At 36.6% G+C, this 13,306-nt stretch overlaps 1 protein-coding gene across 2 annotated transcripts in view; it reads left to right on the top strand.

Annotated features, from left to right (window-relative positions):
* The window catches only part of LOC135841702 (glutamate-rich protein 2), a 49,230-nt gene that overhangs the window by 20,680 nt on the left and 15,244 nt on the right, over positions 1-13,306 (top strand). For both annotated transcript variants that reach the window (XM_065358828.1, XM_065358830.1), the window contains exon 2: positions 5,495-5,611. In XM_065358828.1, coding sequence (XP_065214900.1) covers positions 5,495-5,611 — 117 coding nt within the window. The remainder of the gene's footprint in view (positions 1-5,494; positions 5,612-13,306) is intronic.

Raw genomic sequence — 13,306 nt, 5'->3', positions numbered from 1 at the left:
ATCTAGACCATTTTTTTTTTCTTTATTTTTGGTTCCCCGGACACACAAGGTGCCGGGGGTTTTTTCAAATAAACAAATTTATTTACATCTTAAATCTAAGACTAAATCTAAACAAAGTGTATTATCTCAATTTATCCCTAATCCTAGATGTAAGATGCGGGGAGAGGAGGAGGGGGAAGGGGGAAAGACGGGTTGTCCACCACGATCCATACCCCCTAGGCGGTTGCCAAGGACACAATCACCCCACCAGGCTTCGTTACTCACGCATGCCTATCAGGTAGTTGGAGTCCCCCAACCCATCTTGGGAAAAGGATTTTAGGGAGCAGAATTTGGTGCCTAGGGGGGGTCAACAAGTGTTGATCTCCCCTTTGCATTACATTAGATTTGGATATGGGGGGGGGGACATTTGCGAGGAGGCTGGTGCACTTGCTAAGGGCTTCACACCAGCCTCTCACATTGGACTTAAGAGTACAACACTAGATATGGCTAATTATTTTAGGCTGAAAAATGTAGGAAAATAGGTATGATTAGTTAACTTGTTCTACTTTGCAAATATGTACAGCATTATAATACAAAAAAAGAAATTATAATACAAGAATGAAGCCCACACTAAATTAGTTTAAGGTTATGGTTTTGAGAAGAATATATTTAGGGTATGCATAGGTTTTGAAAAAATCTAACTATAGTTATTTACAGCTTGAGGTAGGGCATTTTAATGGGTTATTTACAGGGCTTTTACTGGTCGATGTTTGGTTGATAGATCAGGATTGAAGCTGTTACTCCTTCTGGGTGCATACTCTGACAGTAACTGGGTGGTTCCTGAAGCATTCGATGATGGATTGTTTCACTGTTGGCCACTCCAGTTTATCCAGACCACACCCTAGTCTTGGTACTGCTATCTTTTTGATCTTGAGTTGGTCACATTTGGCAGCAAGTGCTTTCATTGTCATTACAAAGTCCTTGATTGACGGCTTATCATTGTAGTGTTCTTCAGTGATTGCGTAGAGTATGTAATTTCCACCTTTTTTGAGCTCAACTACTTCACCAACCTTAGCACCCCTTGACCTCAGAGTGTCCTGGTTGCCGAAGGCTCGTTTAAATAGGAGTGCAATGCCCTTGGACATCCTGAAATCCCTGCTGACACAATGGGCCAGGGCAAACTGTGGGTATTGTCTAAACTGATCATCCTCTAATTCCTCTAGGGTGAAGATCCCATTTGATTTGGTCTCTATCTTTCCCCAGTTGGAGTGTTGGATTTTCTTTTCTAGTTCCTTCTCAGCTTGTTTGAGAATTTTCTTCACCCCAGCCGGGGTTATTTGGCCCATCTGAAGGTAATCGCTGTATGGCAGTAGACAACCCACAGCAGCTGGCCCAACTGGGCGGTAGAATCTCTCTTTTATCCCTCTTAGTACAAGGTACTGCATTGTGGGTTGGTATTCGGACATAGAATAGGTATGGAGCGCTAGTGTACATATTGTTGAGTAGGTAACGAAAAGGTGAACAACAAACGTCGACAACCAATCATAACATTGTTCCGTTCATTGACTATTGAGAAATATATGGTTCCGTTTGTTCTTGAGGATGGCAGAGAGGATGGCGGAGGGTTTGTTGTTCACCTTTTCGCACCTTTTCAATTTTGTCACCAGAGTTCAGCCACTCCGCGCGCTAAGTCCGAATATGTGATGTGAAAATATCAGAGAGTAGGGATGGCCCAGTTCACCATCAGTGATCAACTGGTCCATTGCATCTAGACCATTTGAGAACAAAAAAGCCCTCACCAGACTTCATTTGCGACATCCATCCAAAAAATAAAAATAGAAATAGACTTTATAGAAAAGTTATGTAGTGTACAATGAATTTTGAACAACTCAGAACAAGTATTAAACATCACCGTAAAATTTCCATTTCATTACCCCCCTGGAGAAATTGAAAAAAAAAAAAAAAAAATTGGCCATATTATTCTAAGTCTAGAAGTTTGATAAATATTTTCATTTTGCAAATATAGTCAATACTTTTTTCAATCTCCAAAATGAAGAAAATAGAACTTTAAATAGGTAAAAATACTTCTACTCGTAAAATTATCTTATGCAGTATATTAAAAAAACAAACGTGAAATAAAAATACATCAAAAATTTTAATTAAGATTTATAATGTTCAAAACTTGAAAGGAGGAGTATCGATATGGCCATTTTTTGGCACCAGACAGTTTATTGTTATCGACTGAACCACTCTTAAAATGTTGTAATAAATGCCCCAAATACGAATCCGTGATTAGTTGAACCCAAAATGACCATTTTTTGGGCTCCAGGGGTCCCCCAAAGTTGCGAATAAAAAAATAATTTTAGGAACCAATGAGTAGATATTATTTTCAAAAACTGTTTTAGCATAAAATACCTGTTTGAACCCAATGAACGTTATGCGAGGAGATTTTTCTATTTCCGCCCCTTGGGGGCAGAAATGGGGGGGGGTTCAAATTTTTGAAAATTCTGGAACCACCATTTTGAACCTATCCCTTTTTGAACCCCGCTAAAAAGCTTTTTAGAGTTTATTAGTATCTGAAAGACCTCCATCTTACCAAATTTTGAGCTCAATAAAAATTTTCGCTGGTACTCAAAAATCCAATTTTCCAATTTTTCGTAATTTCGATATTTTGGGAACCCCTGGAAAACTAGAAATCTGAGATTTGCGCCAAACGTAACGTTTTGAGGTATATATTCAATAATCTGGATGAAAAAGTTTAATGAAGCTCCCTGTATATTCGTAATTTTGAACCCTTTTTTTAGAGCCCCCCACTTTGAGCACCCCTGAAAAAGACGATTATGCATATTTTTTCAAATAAATTGAAGAAATTTACATTTGAAACACACTAGCAAGAGCTCGATAATTTTTCATTCGATTTTTCCTGTAACTTTCAAAATTGAGCTTTTTTGAGCCAAATTCTGAGATTTTACTTCGTTGAAATCATGAAAACGTGATTTTAACGTTTTTTCGAAGAGTAAAATCTAAGAATTTGACCCAAAATAGCTCAATTTTGAAAGTTACAGGAAAAATCGAATGAAAAATTATCGAGCTCGTGCTAGTGTGTTTCAAATGTAAATTCTTCAATTTATTTGAAAAAATATGCATAATCGCTTTTTTCATGGGTGACCAAAGTGGGGGGGGGGGTTCTAAAAAAAGGGTTTAAAATTACGAATATCGAGTTCAAGCAGATATTTTACGCTAAAAAAGTTTTTGAAAATGATACTCAGTGGTTCCAAAAATTATTTTTTTATTCGCAACTTTGGGAGACCCCTGAAGCCCAAAAAATGGTCATTTCGGGTTCAACTAATCACGGATTCGTATTTGGGGCATTTATTACAATATTTTAAGAGTGGTTCAGTCGATAACTGTCTGGTGCCAAAAAATGGCCTTATCAATACTCCTCCTTTTTTAAAAAAAATAACTAGATTTTAAAAAAAATTTGAAGAAGGAGCTTTAAAAAAAATACAAAAATTGAAACAATATTTTGAAAAACTTGAAAAATGTCTTCAGTGAGTTTTCATTTTTCTCCAAAAACATCAAATCACTTTGGAAAATCAAAAAAGGTTTAAAAACCACTCAAAAAGTTCAGATTTTTTCAATATCCAAACCTAATTACCCACAATTATAAATTTTTTGAAATACCTAGGTCAAAATATAGGTGCATGGTGCATATTTTGTTGCTTCCGGAGGATTTTTTGATTCTTTGGTTTTGGAAATGAACGATTGAAATTACGAGTTTGAAGTTTGAACCAGTAGAAATAATTTTTGGAAATTTCAACTCGGACCATTTTCTCAGAAACTCCAACGAAACTAGAAAATCCGAAAATTTGCATGCTGAAGCCTTATTCAAAATAAATTTATTGTTTCTGTAATTTTACGCAGGTGCTTTGAAAAAATTGTTTTTGTGAATTGTATTTAACGTACGTTGTGAAAATAAAATGTGTTGTATGTAGAAAGAAACTGACTGTCCTGATAAAAATAACTATTCCATATGATAAGAAGATAAATAGGTACAAAATTAGGCGTTTGTTGTTTTATGAACCAATTTTTTCAAAAAATTTAATTGCCCCTGCTTCAGCTAAACAATAATTTTACTTTCATTTTCACAAAATACTTAATAATCATATATTTGTAGGAAAGAAAAGGTAACCTACTCATAATCATAAAGGATTTTGGAAAATCTCTTTTATCCCATCAAGAAATGTTAATGTTTTATCCTTCATCCTTCAGAAAAACTTTGGCAACGAAAAGTTGAGGGATTTTGGCAAAGTTCATTGAAGACCTTCATTTTGAATTGAGAGTCTTTCAAAACATTTTTTTGATCCGGAGGTGCCCCTGAAGGGAGGATGGATCCTCAAAGAAGTGGCATTTTCAACAAAAAAAAAATCGTGCCTTTTTCGCTCCTTATAATTGCAGAATTATTACACCCGTGAAGAAAGGGGTTTAGATTTGGTTTATTATAGGTTGATGTTTTTTTAGTAAGGTTATGAATTTTTGGGTTTCAGAAAATCTGCCCTATATTGAAATAGTCGTCATCGCGCTACAGCCCTGGGATAAATGTAAATATTTTTAAAAAATTGATTATGCATGCAAGTTTACGATTGGTACACCGCGAAGCAACTTCTCCATAGTAATGTTAATCTGCTCCTCTTCTCAATCATCACAAATACCTACCCAATCTAGGATAAATTCTTTCGATAGTTTAAAATTCATTTTAAAATGCACGTTACCCACTTGATCGTAATGTAAAAACCTTTTAATGTGGGAATTTAAACACTAATGACAAGAATTTTTCAATAAAAAATATAAATTTATACGCAAGTTGTACTCGGATAAATAATTATTGCGAACTAATTCGTTCAAATCACGACGACACGATACGAAATTGAAAAAATCACATTCTGCAAGTAGGTATTCGTTACTTATTCGAGTGTTAGAGGATATTGATAACGATCGGTGCAATTAAATGGATACAATATGTACTTGTACATATTATACATTTTAAACGATGTTTCTTTTTTTTCTAAATACCTCCACGGTTTCAATCTTTTCATTTTTTATTTTTTTATTTTATTTTATTTCATTTTATCACGTTAAAAACGAGCAATATGAATTGAAATAATGGAAATTTTTTTTATGTAAGCAATGCCTGTAGCATTTAGTTTGTGTTTCAACACTTCTGAATAGGCATGGTATAGGTACATGACATTGGGTAATTATCTTCAGGGTTCATTATTAGGTGCAAAATGTACAAACAAGCCCTTCATTGAATAGCAATTTATCAATAGCTATAAATGTAGTTCAAAATAGGCAGCAATGGATACCAAATATCATTAGATAGGTATATAATCTGTGATGATATTTCCTCGAACAGTCGAACGGTAGCACGTCATGGTCAAATATTACATAATGAAATCTATACAGGTACTTGAGGTATGTCTATGTACTACTTATTACAAATTTGTGGTTCAAGGTAATGGAAATGAATGGAAATACTCTGAAATCGGGATCAAATAGCAGTAACGAGGATCTAAGTCAATACACCGATGCTGACGAATCGATGTCTGCACCTACTGAAATATTAGCCGAAGTAAATATATACCTACTTAACTACATTGTAACTTGATTATTGATTACCTACTATAAATTATCTGGATATCTAGTACATACTTAGATGCTTCTTTAGTTTTAGTACATATAAATAGTGGGAGGACTCGATCGCACTCACCCATCTAATCCTGTATTCCAAATGATGATTGATGACAGCTAAAAAAGAACCACGAACTTCTTTTCGAAATCAAAATCATGTGACCGGTAGAAAGTATTCGATGACGGTTGGAAAACCAAGTAAAACAATAACTTGACCCGACTTGATTGTTTGAAAACTGACTATTATTAACATCTTGTCCACCATGATTGTCACCGTCATTCCCCGCGATGAACATTTTGTAAACGTAACACCTGCTGAAAACTATGATAAGCAAAGATAAGCTGGTCTACCATACATAACGATAAAAATATCCTCTACAAAATTGAAAAAGAAACGGTTACCATTCTAACTTGCTGTTTTTTTCCATTGTTAGTAAAATTAGATACAAAAGTACTGGAACAAGACGTAGGTACCTAGCATAAATCAAAATTTTATTCAGTCATTCATTGCTGTATGAGTATCAGTATAGCTATAGGTACCCAACTATTTTGACTCTCAGCAAGAAAAGGTCGTGGTCATTCGTGCCCTGTTTTTTCTCATTTTTTTTTTTTCACTAAAATGTAAGACTCGTAGGTAGAGCAAATCCCAAAGAAATTCAGATGGCCAAACCAAGAATTGGTTCCTATAGTTCTTCATGAATTTAAATTTTCCAAAATGAGCGGTCCAAAAGTTACATCGATTTGAGAGAAAATCAATTGTTAAATTTAAATTAATTATTACCCACATCGAAAGGTTTAGTTACCTATGGTCTTATTTCAATCAAATACTAACCAGTTTGAGAATAATGGTATTTTTGGAAGCTTAATTTTCAACAAAAAAAAACTTAAAATATCTCAAAATCTCGAAATGTGCGATTAGGCAGGTACAACTCCGGAAAGCTTTTTTTTTGAGGGTATTGAGCTGATGGTTGCAGCGATCAAAACTCGAACTTGATCAATCGCTGATTGATCGGATCACTATAATCATGTATTTATTTTTCATCTTGAGGAATATCGATCCAAAGTGATCTCATCATTCAAATTCAAAAATCAATTTTTGAAAAATACATGAAAAATAATCTCAAAATTAATTATGGTATCTAATGGCCCATACTTGTTCAAAATGAAATAAATTAGTGAAAACAAAACATTTTCGATGCTTGATTTTTAAAATTTTTGCAGTGATGTAGAAAAAACGAAAATAAATGGCACACTAAGAAATTATTTGAGTGAAAGGAGGAGTTGCGATAAGGCAATTTTTTGGCACCAGCTAGTTATCGACTCAACCACTTTTAAAATGTTGTAATAAATGTACGAAATACGAATTCGTGGTTAGTTAACCCAAAATGACCATTTTTTGGGTTCCAGGGGTTCCCAAAGTTGCGAATAAAAAATAATTTTAGGGATCACTGAGTATTATTTTCAAAAAAAAATGTTAGCATAAAATATCTGTTTGAACCAAATAAACGTTATGCGAGGTGATTTTCTTACTTTCAACCCTCGGGAGCAAAAATTGGGGGGATTCAATTTTTTGAACATTTTGAAACCACTATTTTGGACCTATACCCCTTCGAACTACGCTGAAAAGCTTTTCGCCAGTTAATTAGTATCTGAAAGACCTCCACCTTACCAAATTTTGAGCTCAATAAAAAATTTCGCTGGTACTCAAAAATCCAATTTTCCAATTTTTCGTAATTTAGATATTTTGGAAACCCCTGGAAAACTAGAAACCTACGATTTGCGCCAAACGTAACGTCTTGAGCTTGCCTCCCCCTTGGTCATGTAAAATTTTTCAAACCTCATTAGAACGACTCAACTGAAAAATCTCATACCCCCTCCTCCCCATTGCTTATTTAAAATCTCAAACCCTTGCCTCCCTCTTGGTTATGTGATATCTCAAACTCTTGCCTCCCCCTTGGTTAAGTAAAATCTCAAAACCTTGCCTCCCCCTTCATTATGTATCAGCACAAACCCTTGCATCCCTCTTGGTTAAGTTGAACCTCAAACCCAATCTTCCCCCTTGGTTAGGTAAAAACTCAAACCTTTCCTCCCCCTTGGTAATGTAAAATCTCGAACCCTTGCCTCCCCCTTGGTCATGTAAAATTTATCAACCCTATTACATTGACTCAACAAAAAAATCCCAAACCCTTGCCGCCCCTTGGTTATGTAAAATTTTTCAGAGCACATTAGAACGGCTCAACAAAAAAATTTCAAACCCTTGCCTCCCCTTTGGTTATGTAACATCTCAAACCTTTGCCTCCCCTTTGGTTATGCAAAATCTCAAACCCTTGCCTCCCCTTTGGTTATGTAGAATCTCAAACCCTTGCCTCCCCCTTGGTTATGTAGAATCTCAAACTCTTGCCTCCCCCTTGGTTGTGTAAGATCTCAAACGCTTGCCTCCCCCTTGGTTATGTGAAAATTTTCAAACCACATTATAACGACTCAACAAAATATTCTCAAACCCAACCTTTCCCCTTTGGTTATGTAAAATCTCAAACCCTTGCCTCCCCCTTGGGTATGTAAAATTTTTTGAAACACATTAGAAGGACTTAACAAAAAAATCTCAAAACCTGGCTCCCTCTTGGTTTTGTAGAATCTCAAGCCCTTGCCTCCCCCTTGGAATCTCAAACCCTTGCTTCCCCCTTGGTTATGTAGAATCTCAAACCCTTGACTCCCCCTTGGTTATGTAAAATTTTTCACCACACATTAGAGCAGCTAAACAAAAAAATTTCAAACCCATACCTCCCCTTTGGTTATGGAGAATCTCAAACCTTTGCCTCCCCCTTGGTTATGTAAAATCTAAAACCCTTGCCTCCCCCTTGGTTATGTAGAATCTCAAACCCTTGCCTCTCCCTTGGTTATGTATAATTTTCCAACACACATCAGAACACCTAAACAAAAAATTTCAAACCCTTGCCTCCCCTTTGGTTATGTAGAATCTCAAACCCTTGCCTCCCCCTTGGTTATGTAAAACCTAAAACCCTTGCCTCCCCCTTGGTTATGTAGAATCTCAAACCCTTGCCTCTCCCTTGGTTATGTATAATTTTCCAACACACATCAGAACACCTAAACAAAAAAATTTCAAACCCTTGCCTCCCCTTTGGTTATGTAAAATTTCATACCCTTGCCTCCCCCTTGGGTATGTAAAATTTCTTCTACCACATTAGAACGACTCAACAAAAATATCTCAAAACCTTGCCACCCCCGTGGGTATGTGAAATCTCAAACCCTTGCCTCCCCCTTGGTTATGTAAAATTTTTCAACTCACATTAGAACAGCTAAACAGAAAAATTTCAAACCCTTGCCTCCCCTTTGGTTATGTAAAATCTCAAACCCAATCTTCCACCTTGGTTATGTAAAATCTCAAGCCCTTGCCTCCCCCTTGGAATCTCAAACCCTTGCTTCCCGCTTGGTTATGTAGAATCTCAAACTCTTGACTCCCCCTTGCTGATGTAAAATTTTTCAACGCACGTTAGAACAGCTAAACAAAGAAATTTCAAACCCTTGCCTCCCCTTTGGTTATGTCGAATCTCAAACCCTTGCCTCCCCCTTTGGTTATGTGAAATTTTTCAACCCACATTATAACGACTCAACAAAATATTCTCAAACCCAATCTTCCCCCTTGGTTATGTGAAATCTCAAAATCCCTGGCCTCTCCCTTGGTCATGTAAAATTGATCAACCCTATTACATTGACTCAACAAAAAAATCTGAAACCCTTGCCTCCCCTTTGGTTATGTAGAATCCTTTTGGACTGCTATCTTCATTGTCGCCGATGAAGCCGAAGTAATAGAGGAACTTAATCGGGAGCATCGGGAATTTTCATGCGCGCGCAGGAATCCGAACCGCGCTCACACCTTCCAATCACCAGCGACGGACACCCTCCTACGTTCCAACAACCCCTCATAGAAAATCACTACTAGTGACTTCAAAAAATTACTAGCCTTTCTGAAAAAGTTACTAGTGATACCGAAAACGTTACTAGCGCTTGTACTGACGCTACTAGCGACCAACTCGTCACTACTAGCGACCAACTCGTCACTACTAGCGACCAGCTCGACGCTACTAGCGACCAGCTCGACGCTACTAGCGACTGACTTGACGCTACTAGCGATCAGCTCAACGCTACTAGCGATCAGTTTGGCGATACTAGCGACTGTCTCAACGTTACTAGTGAATGATTTGACGCTACTAATGACCAAACCGACACTAGTAACGAGTGAAAATTAAAGAATTACCAAAAACCATAATTTTGAAAATTTTCCGCTTGGACCAGATCATTTTCCTTTTTCTTTCTCCGACCAAAATTAGATAGTAGCAAAATTGACTTCTCACATCAGAAATAATGCGATGTTTTTACTTGGATTTTTTCAAAAAAAGATCCTCCGCTGCATTTCAGTCAAACTACCAGAAATCCTCAATCTAAAACTCCCTTTTTTTCGCCGAATATCTGGAAATAATCATTTAACATTTCAATTTTTCGCCAAATTGGTTATTTGTGAAAATATATAAATTATATCCTTAAAAAAATGAAGAATTGTCAATTGTCAAGAACTTTTGTTGTGGCTTGCTCAGTTGCTCTGGCCCCATTTATATTTTTAATATTCGGAGGGGGAGGGGAGGGGAGAGGAACGGAAAAAAGTTCATGATTTTTGCGAATAAAGCCTAAATTCCAGTCGAAAAATGAAAAAAAAATTTTGAGGTACCAGCCCCCTCGGAGGGGGATTGAGGGTAAGGGGATAAGGAAGGGTCCATTTTCGCAAAGAAATATCGAATACGAGTGTATGATACCCATTTAATTTTTATCTAGAAACAAAAACTCAGTTTTAATTTTGTAAAAAATCATCTAACTTGAAATTTTTTAAAGTCCAGAGTGCTAAAAAGTGCATATAAATGTTTCAAACACCTCAACTTTCAACTTCCTCAGTGGCCTAGTTGGTTGGGCAGGTGACCAGAGAGTGAAAAGTTGCAGGTTCAAACCCCACCCCCGGCATGCATTTTTTTTTGATTTTCAAAATTTTTTTGGGGAGAATTCGTTGTTCTTGGAGGGTCTACGAGTAAATAGCTGCCATTAACATGTTTTTGTCATGATTTTCAGTGCAAAATGCGCAAATTTGCGCGTGTCACTACTATTGACAAACGTTACTAGTCATTAGTAACGTCTGTCAGTAGTAGTGACGCTACTTGCCGAAAAAGTTACTAGTGTTTTTTTTTAGTAATGACGCTAGTAGTGATTTTCAATGAGGGACCGCACTGCTCGTTGCAACGAAATCTCGCGCATGCTCAGAGCCCATGTCCCGATTAAGTACCTCTATTGCTTTGGCTTCACGATTCCCGTTCAACAACAATAGGAGATAGCAGTCCATGTATGTATAGTCAAAGGTAGAATCTCAAACCCTTGCCTCCCCCTTGGTTATGTAAAATCTCAAAACCTTGCCTCCCCTTTGGTTATGTAAAATCTCAAACCCTTGCCTCCCCCTTGGTTATGTAGACTCTCAAACCCTTGAATCCCCCTTGGTTATGTAAAATCTCAAACCCAATCTTCCCCCTTGGTTATGTGAAATCTCAAACCCTTGCATCCCCTTTGGTTATGTAAAATCTCAAACCCTTGCCTCCCCCTTGGTTATGTAGACTCTCAAACCCTTGCATCCCCCTTGGTTATGTAAAATCTCAAACCCAATCTTCCCCCTTGGTTATGTGAAATCTCAAACCCTTGCATCCCCCTTGGTTATGTAAAATCTCAAACCCAATCTTCCCCGTTGGTTATGTAAAATCTCAAACCCTCGCCTCCCCCTTGGTTATCTGAAATCTCAAACCCTTGCCTCCCCCTTGGTTATGTAAAATTTTTCAAACATCATGAGAACGACTCAACAAAAAAATCTCCAAACCTTGCCACCCCTTGTGGTTATGTGAAATCTGAAACCTTTGCCCCCCTCTTGGTCATGTAAAATGTTTCAACCCTCTATATAAAACAACTCAAGAGAAAATCTGAAACCCTAGCGTCCCTCTTGGTTACGTAAAATGTTTCAACCCTCGATAGAACGACTCAACAAAAAAATCTCCAACTCAATCTTCTACCTTGGTTATGTGAAATCTCAAACCCTTGCCTCCCCCTTGCTTATGTAAAATGTTTCAACCCTCAATAGAACGACTCAACAAAAAAATCTCAAATCCTTGCCTTGAGGTGTATGTTCGATTATTTAGATGAAAAAGTTGAATTAAGCTCCCTGTATATTCGTAATTTTGAACCCTTTTTTTAGAGCCCCCCATTTTAGGCACTCCTAAAAATGGCGTTTGTGCATATTTTTTCAAATAAATTGTAAAATTTACATTTGAAGCACCCTAGCAAGTGCTCAGTAATTTTTCAATTGATTTTTCCTGTAACTTTCAAAATTGTGCTATTTTAGATCAAATTTTGAGATTTAACTCTTCGACAAATTTCACGAAGTAAAAATGCCAGAATTTGGCATAAAATAGCTCAATTTTGAAAGTTACAAGGAAAATCAAATGAAAAATTACTGAGCACTTGCTAGTGTGCTTCAAACGTAAATTCTTCAATTTATTTGAAAAAATATGCATAGACATGTGCGCCGCCGATTTCACGCCGGCGCGCCGCCGCCGATAATTCAAATTTTGACGCGCCGAGATCTTATCGGCGTGAAACGGCGCGCTATTCTCACGCCGGCGCGCCGCCGCCAATAATTTTCCCAGCGTGTTATCGGCGTCATCGTGATTTTAGAAAAAAAAGGGGAAAAACAGTTCAATTTCAGAAACTTCAAAAAAATTCAAACGAATTGAAAATTTAAAAAAAAAATTTGAATTCATGAATGATCTTTAATAACACACCCTTAGGTGAACAGCATAACATGTTCCTTAGTTGTTCTTCATACGTTTCAGTTTTCTTTAGGTAATACCGAGTTAAAAGCTAGAGGGAGGCACTGCACCACATTAAAATTTGAAACTCGAATTCGTGATGGACAAGGAACAAGGAAAAGCATAACTTTTATGAATCATGTACGTTCTTGTCATTTTATGCTATTAAGCTAAGTGAATTTCAATGTAAAATATTAAAGTAAAATGCTGTGAGTGTGATTGAAATTATTATTATGAAACGGAAAAATACGAATACATTATCCACTTCAAAATCATCAACCAGTGCAGATAATGATGGATCCGCCAGTTTCAAGATCGATAAAGAAAACGTTTCTCAATTGAAAATATTATTGATATCCGAAATAAGCTCAGCTCGGGCAAAAAAAAGTCCGGTATGGAAATACTTTGGTCATTTAATTTTTACTTCTTCCAATGGTGCAAAGAAAAGAATTGGTTTGGAATATTTATTTTGCAAACCTTGCCTCGATCATTTACAAGAAAGATTTTCTAGTGCCGGCATAGATGATGATGATATTGAATTCGAATTTTCAGAAACTGATGATGTTTTTAAAAGGTATGTGTTTGCAGTTGATCATTGTGAAATCTCCAAAGGCTGAATGATATCATATCATAACATTATAAATCAATAAAATGTTTCATCATTTACAGCTTTACTGTGAAACGATATAAAGAAACTGTCAGCACGAACAACTTCATCAGACATC

This window comes from Planococcus citri, chromosome 3, assembly GCF_950023065.1.
Source record: "Planococcus citri chromosome 3, ihPlaCitr1.1, whole genome shotgun sequence".
NCBI lineage: Eukaryota > Metazoa > Arthropoda > Insecta > Hemiptera > Pseudococcidae > Planococcus > Planococcus citri.
Note: the sequence above shows the minus strand (reverse complement) of the source record. Positions and strands in the feature narration are given on the sequence as shown.